Source organism: Lepus europaeus, chromosome 16 (genome assembly GCF_033115175.1).
Source record: "Lepus europaeus isolate LE1 chromosome 16, mLepTim1.pri, whole genome shotgun sequence".
NCBI lineage: Eukaryota > Metazoa > Chordata > Mammalia > Lagomorpha > Leporidae > Lepus > Lepus europaeus.
In genome coordinates, this window is record NC_084842.1 from 40364580 (window position 1) to 40377510 (window position 12931).

General features: G+C 37.3%; 1 protein-coding gene across 5 annotated transcripts in view; it reads left to right on the forward strand.

The window, feature by feature from the left end:
- NEK1 (NIMA related kinase 1) overlaps positions 1 to 12931 on the forward strand; it is a 187531-nt gene that overhangs the window by 105344 nt on the left and 69256 nt on the right. For all 5 annotated transcript variants that reach the window (XM_062213273.1, XM_062213274.1, XM_062213275.1 and 2 more), the window contains 3 exons: positions 532 to 663; positions 3143 to 3208; positions 3292 to 3517. In XM_062213273.1, the coding sequence (XP_062069257.1) occupies positions 532 to 663; positions 3143 to 3208; positions 3292 to 3517 (424 nt within the window). The remainder of the gene's footprint in view (positions 1 to 531; positions 664 to 3142; positions 3209 to 3291; positions 3518 to 12931) is intronic.

The following is a 12931-nucleotide window of genomic DNA, read 5'->3' on the forward strand; positions in this document are numbered from 1 at the left end:
GAACATAGACACAAATATAACATTTGCAGTGAAAGAAATCTTATTACCTATAGCTGTCACTTCTAGTTTTATTATCTTGACATTTTTATAACATGTGGTCTTGTAATTGAGTGACTGCTGTTCAAATTTTAAAGAGATTTATGCCAAAACTTTCAGAAATTGCAGAAGCATTTGTTTTTGAGGTATAAGATTAATAAATAATTTTTTTCTTCCTACCAAATGTTGTAGTGGACTAAAATTAAAGTGAGAAGACCAATAATTATAGGATCATTTTATGACACATGGATTAAGGCCATAGAAACAAGTTATTTAGGATTACATGACACATGATTATGTTTACATATGAAGCCAGAGAATAGAGAGTTTCTCTCTATTCATTGCTGTATACACAGCATCTAGTGTGATGACTTGCTCAGTAAATAATTACACAGTGAGAAAACTGCTGTGGATAAATTTGATCTTATAGATGTCATTTTATTTATTTGTACAAATATAAACTATCTGATGTATTTAATTAACTTTTTTTTATAGTTGGTGGCTAAAGGAGTAAAGAGTTCTGATGTTTCCCCAGCTTTGGGACAGCATGAAACAGGTGGTTCTCCATCAAAGCAACAGATGAGATCTGCTATTTCTATGACTTCAGCTTTAAAAGAAGTGGGTATGGTAAGTTTCCTAAAGCAGCCTCACTGTTCATAGGTTTTATATTTGGGATCACTTGGTAGATAAAAATACATTAAAATACTTTTTTAATTTAAAAGAATAGTGAACAAATAAAAAGATATATGGAAATGTACTAAAATAATGCAAAAGAACATTTTTATACCCCAACCCTCTTGAGTAATAACTTTTTAAAACAACATCTCAGCAGCTGGCATTGTGGTGTAACAGGTTAAGCTGCAGCTTGCAGTGCTGGCATCTCTCATCCAAGCACCAATTCAAGTCCCAGCTGCTTTACTTTCCATCTGGCTCCCAGCTAATGCTCGTGGGAAAGCAGCAGATAATGACCCAGGTACTTGGGCTGCTGCCACCTAGAAGGAAACCTAAGTGGAGTTCCTGACTCCTGATTTCAGCCTGGCCCAGCCCTAACCACTCAGCCATTTGGGGAGTGAACTAATGGATGGAAGATATCTGTGTCTGTGTGTGTGTGTCTTCATCACTCTGTCACTCTGCCTCTAAAATAAATAAGTAAATAAATCGTTTTTTAAAAAATAATGTCTCTTTGATACTTAGAGTAACTATAGGAATTAAGTTTACATTTATTCAAAGCGGGTTGATATTTATTTGAAATTTTGGCAAAATAGGTTTACATTTATGTGCAATTTTGTGACCCCAAGTGTTAGAGGATTCCTTGGAATTACACTGAATTCTTCAGTTATTTCCTTTACCTTCTATGAATCGCTATCATCCTACACAGAGAACAAAACAAAGAGAGCCTGACCATTAAAAAGTTCAAACTTTTAGAAGGATGTGACAGGTATCTAAAGTGTGAAGACTCTGTCCTGGGGTCAAGAGAAAATGATCAGAATGTGGAGCTTCTGCCTAGAATCCAACAGACAAAAGGAAAAAGTCTGTTAATTAATATAATACTTTAATCCCATTTTCTGCTTTCCTGGTAATCGATGTCTGTGTCTTTTATTTGTTGAGTTTCGTTAAATTTTGGCAGATAACAGAGGATATTAGTACATTAATCTTTTGCAGCTTTTGTGTTTATCTTGGACATAAAACAGTCGGAAAATTTAAGTTTCTTGAGCACCCTCAAGAACTTCTTATAAGAAATTATTGTTCTGCAAGTAGGTTTAGTCTTTTTCTTTCTGGTAGTGACTTTGCATGTACTAAGTTGTTCACTTCAACTTTAGATAAGGTGGTGGTTCCCTTCCTGGTACCCAGTCTCACATCTCAAGTAGCTGTTCATCTTTCTGGTTGTAGTGACTGCTAATTCCTGACTACTTTACTGGGTAAAATGTTCTTTGTCTCATTTAAATGTATTACATTAAAACTGACCACTATACTCTTTTATATTTTTTTCAAACATTACAAAATTTGAGGTAATTCATATAATTCAGTTTTTTTCTTTCTGTGTTATGTTGGTAGACACTGCTTACTTAAAGTTTTGAGAATTCTCATATTGAGTTTTCTAGATACCTCTGCTTCCATAACTACTAATTTCTTCATATATTTTAAAATTCTAGGTGGTCTAGGTTATTTTGATTATACTAATCAGAAGGCAAATTTTATATTGTTTGTAGTACAGATGACTCATTCTTGCTGCCCTCTTTGCTTAGGGAAGAAAGCCAATTCTCAATTATATTTACAAGTATGATTTAACAAAAATAAACATACATGAAGCATAAAGATAATTTCAAACATAGCTTATCTTGAATTATTTTATCCATCAAAATCTTCCCTAACACTAATTAAGAGAATATATGAATTGATTTTATTTCTACTGTTGACTTGAAATTGCCAAAAATCATATGCCAGGAATGAGCATGTGACTTAGTGGTTTAGCTGCCCACCTTGGGATGTCCACATCCCTTATCAGTGTGCTGGGATCAAGTCCTACTTCTGCTCCTGGTTCCAGCTATTACACGCCCGGGGAGACAGCAAATGATTGCTCAAGTACTTGGATCTCTGCTACCCACGTGCAAGACCCCAGATTGAGTTCCCCATATGTGACTTTGTCCTGACTCAACCGTGGCTGTTGCTGGCATTTGGGGAGTGAACTAGTAGATGGGCAACCTCTCTCTCTCTCTCTTTTTCTTTCTCTCTCTCTCTCTCCCCACTGCCCCACCCCTCTTTCTTTGTCTCTCTTTCTCTCTCCTCTCTGTGTGTATCTGCTTTTTAAATAAATAAAAAAAATTTTTAAACTTAGGTGCCAAAAAGTATATAATTAAGTATTTAACAGTAATCCAAAAATAGGGCAAATAATTGAGAATTGGCCCTTCTACCATATTAGGTCATTAGTTGAAAATATTTAAATATTATCATTGCTGATAATGAAGAAATCTTGCGTTAACATTTTATAGGAATTAAAATTCACAAGGAGCAATTTAATGAAAAGCAAAAAATAACAAAAATATTAGATTATTTAGGGTGATTTTTAAAATAATATTTTTAACTCTGTAACTATCTGTGTTTAAAGGACAGAAGTTTAATTGATATAGAGGAAACCTCAGAAGAAATTCAAAAGACCAACAATGCTATTTCAGTAAGCACAATTTTCCAAATTTCTCTGTCAGTCATTTTACTTACTCCTATCCATATTAAAATATACCATTATAACTGTTTCAGAGTAAGCGAGAAATATTACGAAGATTAAATGAAAATCTTAAAGCTCAGGAAGATGAAAAAGGAACACAGCCTGGCTCTGATATCGAGATAATTCTTTATGAAAATGCCAAAGAGCATGAAAAAGAAAAGCCAGTTTTATCTGATCGCAAGAAATGGGATGTAGGAGGTCAACTTGTGATTCCTCTGGATGAGTTAACACTGGATTCATCCTTCTCTGCAACTGAAAGTAAGTAGCAAAATCTTACCACCTGTGTTGCCATGGCATACATAGGAACTTGGAGACTGGCCACTCTGAACGGAGAAACCCTTACAGGAACTGAGAGAGGCTGGGACAATTTTACATGTTTTCCTCTTTGGGAATAGAAGTACCTCTCTCCCCTAGTGAAATGAGAAGACTGGAAAAAGCTCTTCAACTCTGTCAGTAACAAGGATTTTTATTACAAAAGTTTATAGTGTAGGAGAGGGGACTAATTTTAACCCTGTTAGTGAATCTGAAGGGGTTTAACTAATTAATAATGTTACATTAATCTTACTAAGAATAATTCTTAATGAGAACCAAAGTGGTAAACTTGAATAAACTCTTTAAAAGATCCCTTAAGCAGTTAGCAGGGGTACAGACTTATTTATTCAACAGTTATTTATTAAAAACCTATTGTATGCCACTAATTCCTAGGCAGCAGGGATATAGTAAGCATGAAGACAAAGTTCTTCATCTTAAGGAGCTTAGGGACAGATGTAAGGGAAGGCAAGTAAGAGTCAATTGGAGTTGATAATAATATGCTAGGAATAATAATAGTGTACTTTAAGAATATATATGAAGGCATCAATCAGTTTTGAGAGGGCCAAGAAAATGATTTCTGGATAATGTGATATGCTGAGGAAAAAAGAAACAGGTAACCCAGAAGCCAAGCAGATGGTTTTAGGCAAATAATTTGTTTTTTTAAGATTTATTTATTTATTTGAAAGTCAGAGTTATACAGAGAAAGAAGGAGAGGCAGAGAGAGAGAAAGGTCTTCCATCCACTGGTTAACTCCCCAACTGGCCACAATGGCCAGTGCTGCACTGATCCAAAGCCAGGAGCCAGGAGCTTCTTCTGGATTTCCCACATGCGTGTGGGGCCCAAGGACTTGGGCCATCTTCTACTGCTTCCCCAGGCCATAGCAGAGAGCTGGATTGGAAATGGAGCAGCCAGAAATCGAACCGGTACCCGTATGGGATGCCGGCACTGTAGGCGGTAGTTTTACCTACTGTGCCACAGCACCGGCCCCTAGGCAAAGAATTGCCAAGGCACAAAGGTGAGAGACCACAAGAACTCGGGGAGAAATCATCCATCATGGATGACTATTGCTCAGAATTCAAAACAAAGAATGGCAAGCAAGAAGCATTGAAAGGGAAGCAGAGGCAGATTATGAAGGGTCCTATACACTGGCTCTAATAACCAGTCTAGACTTCCTCTGACTGCAGAGGGTAGTCTTCAGAACAGGAGTCTGCTAGTAACCAGACACTAAATATTTTAGACTTTTGCTGTCCTTATAATATCTGCTGCAGTTTCTCAACTCTGACAGCTGTAGCACAAAAACAGCAATGTGTATAAACATGGCTGTATTTCAATAAAATTTTATTTATGGACACTGAAACTTGAATTTCATATAATTTTCTTTGTATCTTCTATTTCTTTTCTCAGACTTTTGATTTTTCTATTATTTTTACTGTTATCAAGACTGTCCATCATTGCTTCCTAAGGCATTTTTGTAATAGCTCTTTTAAAATCTTTGTCACTTAATTATTTTTCCATAGAAAACTTTTATTTAATAAATATAAATTTCGAAAGTACAACTTTTGGATTATAGCAGCTTTTCACCCCCACAACCCACAAACCCACAAACCATCCATCTCCTACTCCCTCTCCCATCCCATTCTTCATTAAGATTCATTTTTAATTATCTTTATAGACAGAAGATCAACTCTATACTAAGTAAAAATTTAACAGTTTGCACCCACACAGACACACAAAGTAAAGTACTGTTTGAAGACTAGTTTTACCGTTAATTCTCATAGTGCAATACATTAAGGACAGAGGTCCTGCATGGGGAGCAAGTGCACAGTGAATCCTGTTGTTGATTTAACAATGACACTCTTATTTATGACGTCAGTAATCACCCGAGGCTCTTGCCATGAGCTGCCAAGGCTATGGAAGCTTCTTGAGTCACTTAATTCTAATATCTGTGTCATTGATATTGTGTTATCCTGTAAGAGTTAAGGTTTTCCTGTTTCTTGACTTAGGCTGAGTAGTTGTATTCTGAACATTTTATATATTACCTTGTGAGTATCTAGATCTTCTAATCATATTGAGAATGTTAATATTTTTGCTTTAGCAGGCAGTTTGGGTTACACCATAAATTCCCATTTACCTTCTGTGTGGTTCGTGATTCTAGTACCAGTTCATTTTTCCAAGCCTGTCAATACTATTTGGATGTACCCAGCATGGACACCACTCCCTGACTAGTTTGGAACCTAAATAGTAGTATAAGTCTTTGATATGCTGAATAATATCAGACCCATGCATGTTCATAAGGAGGGTAAGCCCAAATAATAATAAACATCTTTATGAGGTCACTTTATTGAGTTTTATTGGCTTCACTATGCCCCTGGTGTTCTCTGGTTTCCTTTCCTTCTTCTCTTTGGTCATCTGGCCAGAAAGCTGAGGTTTTCATTACTTGGTTATGCTGATGTCCTTAGAGCCATGTTGCCAGAAATTAGAGAAAAGTAGTCCTGGGACATGGCTCCATCCTCATGATACTGCACCTGCACCAAACAGAAAGGAAGTTTCCTCTATCCAGTCTTGTCTCCTTTATTATTTTGCTGCTCCCACCACCAGAGGATTGTATAAGGGTAAGAAAGGAGATGATGGAGTAAAGAAAGAAAAGTACTGTGGGATTTTTCTGTTTATGCATTAGGAATTCCTTTCTCCATTCTTGAGGCTAAAATAAGAGAACATCTTCCAGGGCTCACTTGTTTACAAGCAGGTACCCACCTCCGGGGTTCTGTCATTTTCAGTCATGACTGGGAAATCCTGAGTGCTTCACAACTGGTTTGGTGTACCTTGAATTTTTGTCTTCTCTCACAATGTAGTTGCTGTTTGCTTTTTAGAATTTTCAAATAGCTGTCTCATGCTTTCTGTCCTGATTTTGTAGTTGAATTCAATAGGAGATACAGGTTAATGTGTGCTTATTCCATCTGATAATGAATCAGAACCCTGTTTTTAAAGAGATTAAAATACCAAGGAAGAAAGTCTTATTGTATTTTTGCTATGTAGTTACCATTTCTGGCACTCTTATTCTCTTTGTTTAGATTTGTATTTCTATGTGGTATTATTTTTCTTATGACTGAAGGATTTCTTGTAACATTTCTTGATGTGCAGATGATGGGCTCTTCAGATTTTGGACACTGAGGAAGTATTTCACCTTCATTTTTAAAATATACTTTTTTCTATAGAGTTTCAGATAGGCAGTTTTATATTTTTAGTGCTCTAAAGAGTTTGCCCTTCTATCTTCTATCTTCTCATTTGCATTGTTTCTAACAAGAAACTTGGTCCTTATCTTTATTCCTCTATGTATAACATGACTTTTATCTCTGACTGCTTTTACAATTTGTATTTTTCATTGATTTTGAGTAATATGATTGTAAAATGCTTCAGTGTTATTTTCTTCATGTTTACTTTTTTTTTTTTTTTTTTTTTTTGGAATTCATTGAGTTTCCTGGATCTCTGTTTATGGTTTTTGTCACATTGGAAAATTTTCAGCATTCATTTCTTAAAATATTTTTTCTATACTATGTCATACCCCTTCTTTCCTTTGAGAACTTCAATTTCACTTGTCCATACCTCAATGGTGCTCTATTCATTTTTTTTTTTTTTAATTCTCTGTCTGCTGCAATCTGGATGGTTTCTACAGTGCTATACTTATCAGATTGATAACCCCTTTCTAAACATGTTTGGTCTAAAGCAATTATTAGTGTTTATTCCCCACTACAGAAATAAGACCTTACTGAGTACTTAACCCACTGTACCAGGAATTAGGAGATTTCCAATCTAGCTGACAAGAGTAAACACTATTTCATGTCTTGTGTTCCCTGTAATTTTTCTTAGTTCTTTCCTTTTCTTGGATAGTTTTCTCACATTTGTTCTGATCAATATTCTGCTAATACTGAGGGCTACCTTCTGTAGATCTCTGTAATTCTCTTGCCTTGGTCTCCCAAGAATCCCAGTGCTACCTTCTAAACGCAATGAGTCTGCTGGATCCCACCAAGGTTTCCTCTTTAATTGCAGCCTGGAAACTCTAAGGTAGCAAGGTGGGGCAGCCAGAGGATCACTTTGTTTAGTTGTTTTTTTATTTCTCAGGTATCCATATTCTTCATCACCTGATCCATATTCTTCATCACCCGTCATCAGTGTCTCAAAACTTTCTATTACGTATGTTGTCCACTTAGTTCGTTAGGGAATAACACAACTATATAACTGTGGTTACCATATGTCATCTTAGTCAGAAGTGGAAGTCCTTGAAATCATTTTTTATAGACTATTATACTAATGAAGACACAAGTTAATGGTGTGGAAGTAGGCATTTAGCTTAGCATTTAAGATGCCCATGTCTCATATCAAAGTACCTGGGTTCTGTTTCTGGCTCTCAGGCACCAGTGAAAACTAAGAAATTGGATTCCTGCCACCCATGTGGAAGACACTGAGTTTTGGTGCCTGACTCTGGCCCCTGGCCATTTCAAGCATTTGGAAAAGAAACTGGCAGATCAGAGTTCTCTCTCTTTCTCTCTCTCACTTTCTCTTTTTCCTTCTCAGGTAAAAATAAAATGTTTTTAAAGTTACTGGTGACCTTCACTAAATTACCAAAAGGTTATAGAGAAGAGGATAAATAAGAGGATACTTTAAAAAATTCATGAAAGTTCTATATTATGAGAAAGCTATACCTGGATTTCAAAAGACTTTTGTGTCAGCTTAGTTTTTAATTCCATTTTTCATAATCTTTTTGAAGTTCTTTTTGTGTATATTTGGAGAAAAAATATACATCAGTAGATGCATATTTTCTTTATATTTATTATTTATAGTTATTGTTTGTTATATTTATATACTTGTATTTTTCTGGGCCATATATCTTATGGTTCTGTTCGTACCACTACATAAGAAAATTCCCGGGCCGGCACCGTGGCTCAATAGGCTAATCCTCCGCCTTGTGGAGCTGGCACCCCGGGTTCTAGTCCTGGTCAGGGCACCGGATTCTGTCCCAGTTGCTCCTCTTCCAGCCCAGCTCTCTGCTGTGGCCCTGTAGTGCAGTGGAGGATGGCCCAAGTGCTTGGGCCCTGCACCCGCATGGGAGACCAGGAGAAGCACCTGGCTCCTGGCTTCAGATCAGCGCGGTGAGCCGGCCGCAGCATGCCAGCCGCAGTGGCCATTGGAGGGTGAACCAACGGCAAAGGAAGACCTTTCTCGCTGTCTCTCTCTCGCACTATCCACTCTGCCAGTCAAAAAAAAAAAAAAAAAAAGAAAAGAAAAGAAAATTCCCAGGGGCTGGTGCTGTGGCATAGTAGGTAAAGATGCCACCTGCAGTGCTGGTATCCCATGTGGGCGCTGGTTCGAGTTCTCACTGCTCCACTTCCGATCCAGCTCTCTGCTATGTCCTGGGAAAGCAGTAGAGGATGGCTCAGGTCCTTGGGCCCCTACACCCACATGGGAGATCTGGAAGAAGCACCTGGCTTCTGGCTTTGGATCGGCACAGCTCTGGCCATTGCAGCTAGTTGGAGAGAGATGGAGGATCTCTTTCTTTCTCTCTCTCTCTCTCTCTCTGCTTCTGTTTCTCTTTCTATGTAACTGTGACTTTCAAATAATAAATACATTTTTAAAGAAAAAAATTCTTGTGTTCTTTTTTTTAAAACCTGTGTAATATTGCATTCCCAGCATCTTAGTATGAAAAATTTCAAGCATATGGAAAAATTGAAATAATTTCACAGTGAACATCATTTAACCCTCCATTTAAATTCTACAATTTACATTTTACTGTGCTTGTTTTATCACACATGTAGCTGTGCATCCTTCTATTCATCTGTCTTCTTTTTCATACAATTCAAAATAAACTGGACATTGTTCCACTCTGCCATAAGTACTTAACAACATATAAGCATTAATAACACTTCAATATTTTTAGAGGGTTTTTCTTTTTTTTTTATTCGTTTTTTTTCTAGTTTTTTTTTTTGTTTGTTTGTTTGTTTGTTTGACAGAGTGAGACAGTGAGAGAGACAGAGAGGTCCTCCCTCCGCTGGTTCACCCCCAGAATGGCCACCATGGCCGGAGCTACGCTGATTTGAAGCCAGGAGCCAGGTACTTGCTCCTGGTCTCCACCGCAGGCACCCAAGCATTTGGGCCATCCTCCACTGCCCTCCCAGGCCACAGCAGAGAGCTGGACTGGAAGAGGAGCAACCGGGATTAGAACCCAGCGCCTATATGGGATGCCGGTGCTGCAGGCAGAGGATTAACCAAGTGAGCCACGGTGCCTGCCCTTTTTTTTTTTTTTTTTTTTTTTTTTTGACAGGTAGAGTTATAAACAGTGAGAGAGAGACAGATAGAAAGGTCTTCCTTCCGTTGGTTCATGTTCCAAATGGCTGCCACAGCTGGCGCTACGCCAATCCGTAGCCAGGTGCCAGGTGCTTCCTCCTGGTCTGCCATGCAGGTGCAGGAGCCCAAACACTTGGGCCATCCTCTACTGCCCTCCAAGGCCATAGCAGAAGCTGGACTGGAAGATGAACAACTGGGACTAGAAACCGGCACCCATATAGGATGCTGGTGCTGCAGGCGGAGGATTAACCAAGGGGTCTTCTTTTATGTCAAATTTACAAATAGTGAGATGCACACATCATAAATGTCTTTGCCTCTAGCTTCCCACAGGCAACTTTTTCTGAATTTTTTCAAAGATTTATTTTATTTATTTGAAAGAGTTAAAGAAAGAAGTAGAGACAGAGAGAGGTCTTCCATCTGGTGGTTCACTCCCCAAATGGCCGCAGTGACTGGAGCTGTGCCAATCTAAAGAAGCCAGGAGCTTTCTTCGAGGTCTCCCATGTAGGTGCAGGGGCCCAAGGACTTGGGCCATCTTCTACTGCTATCCCAGGCCATAGCAGAGAGCTGGATTGGAAGAGAAGCAGCCAGAACTAGAACTACCACCCATATGGGATGCCACTACTTCAGGCAAGGCTTTAACCTGGTGTGCCATAGTGCTGGCCCCTTGGAATTTTTTCTATTTTTAGATTGACTTTCCTTCTTGCGGAATATATAAACAGACTCTAATAGTTTCTACTCTTTTCCATGTGGCTTTGTTCTCTCAGCAAAATGATTTTCAGGATTCATCTTTGTTGTAATTACTGATAGTTTGTTCCTTTTTTCAAAAAGTTGTTTTGTTTAAGGTTTACTTTGATATTGAGATACTTCAACTTTTTTTCAACATGAGTCTGGTATATCTTTAGGATTTTATTCCTCTCTTATTCTATATATGTCTTTATGTTTAATTTTTAAAATTTAGCTCATTCACTTTTTTTAAAAGAGATACAAAGGGCTCCCATTTAGGTTTGCTCCCTAAATACCTGCAAACATCTGGGGCTGGGCCAAGTTGAAGCCAGTAGCCAAGAACCAGGAACTCCATCTGGGCCTCCCACATGACTGCAGGGACCCAAGCACTTGCGCCATCACCACTGCTTCCCAGAGTGCACATCTACAAGAAGCTGCAGTTGGGAGCAGAGCCAGGACTCAAACCCATGAATTCTGATTTGGGACATAAACGTTCCAAGTGGCATCTTAATCACTATGTAAAAACGCCTACCTCTGTGTCTTTATATTTAATGTGGGTTTCATGAAGGTAGCATATTGTTGGTTTTCTTTTTTAATCTACTTTTAAAACCTTTAAGTGGTAATTTTAGACCATTTACGTTTAATATGATTATTTGCTTAATTTAAATAGATTCTTTTGCGGTTTGTTTCATTTGTCCTTTCTATTTTTTCTTCCCTTTCCCTCCTGTTTTTCATCTTTTAGAGTTTAGTGTTTTTGTGATTCCATTTTATCTGTCTTTTTGGCTTCTTAGCTATAACTCATTGTTCTGTTATTTCAGTATTTGCTTTTGTAGTATATATATTTACCTTATCACATTCTATTTTCAAGTGACTTATTGTACTTCATCTATAGTGTAAGAACATTGCAACAATATATTATTACTTAGATTTTTTCCTCCCCGCCTTTGTGCAATTGTTTTTCTTTTTTCTACCCTATGCCATATATCCCATAATACATCAAATTCATTTATCTTTCTTTTTAAACATTTATTTATTTATTTGAGAGGCAGAGTTACAGAAAAGGAGAAACAGAGAGAGAGAGGTCTTCCATCCGTTGGTTCGCTCCTCAAATGGCCACAACAGCTGGAGCTGGGCCGATCTGAAGCCAGGACCCAGGAGCTTCTTCTGGGACTCCCACGTGGATTCAGAGGCCCAAGCACTTGGACCATCCTCCAGTGCTTTCCTGGGCTATTAGCAGAAAGCTAGATTTGAAAGTTTAGCAGTCAGAACTTGAATTGGTGCCCATATAGGATATGGGCACTGCAGAGGAGGCCCAACCCACTACACCTCAGCATCGGCCCCCTAAGTCATTTATCTTTAAGGAGATTTAAATAGTAAGAAAGTTCTTTTATAGCTACTCATGTAGTTAACATTTCCAGTGCTCTTTATCTTTATGTAGAGCATGTTTTCATCTATTATCATTTTTCTTTTCCTTGTTGGACTCCTTTTAAACATTTTGTAATACAGTCCTGCGGGTGATAAAGTGTTTCAACTTTTATATGTCTGTAGCAGTTTATATTTTGCTTCTTTTATTGATAGAGAATTCGATGTTAACTTTTTTTTTGTTTACTCTTTTAATGACATTGCACCACTGTCTTCCAGTTTACATTACTTGTGATGGGAAGTCTTCTGCCATTCTTCTTTATAGATTTATTACTTTATATGTAATATGTCTTTTCTACTAAGTGTTTTCCAGATTTTCCCCCTTATTTCTTGGTGCTAGTGAATTTGGTTATAATGTCTTTTGATGTCACTTTCGTCAATTTTTTTACTTGAGTTTACTCTGTTTTAATCATTCTTTTCACAATTAGTTCCCTATTGGTAATCATTTTGGATATCCCAAACTCAATATTGTGTTCTAATTTGCATGTACTTACTTCATAGAACAGGTACAAAAAACTGTATCAACATCTGTAAGCTTACTATTCAATGTCTATATAACTTGATATCCCTTAACATATGATATTGTATCCTCTGTATAACTACTCAGTACCTATATGTTTCATGTGTCATTACTAAATATTCTATGGCCTCAAACTGCAGTTGCTAAGTTGTTATTTTTTGCTTTGCTCAATTTTATTAAAATGGCTTTCTCAAAATCATTTCTATTAAAGAGAAAGTATCATTGGCCTCCTTATGTTAGATAAGACAAAATAAATTAGAAATTTCTTCCTCTACATTTTAACCCTGATGAATATTTATTTCAAGATTTGTTTTCTATATGATGTCTTTGTGATATAACCTGTTTTTTCTTATGAA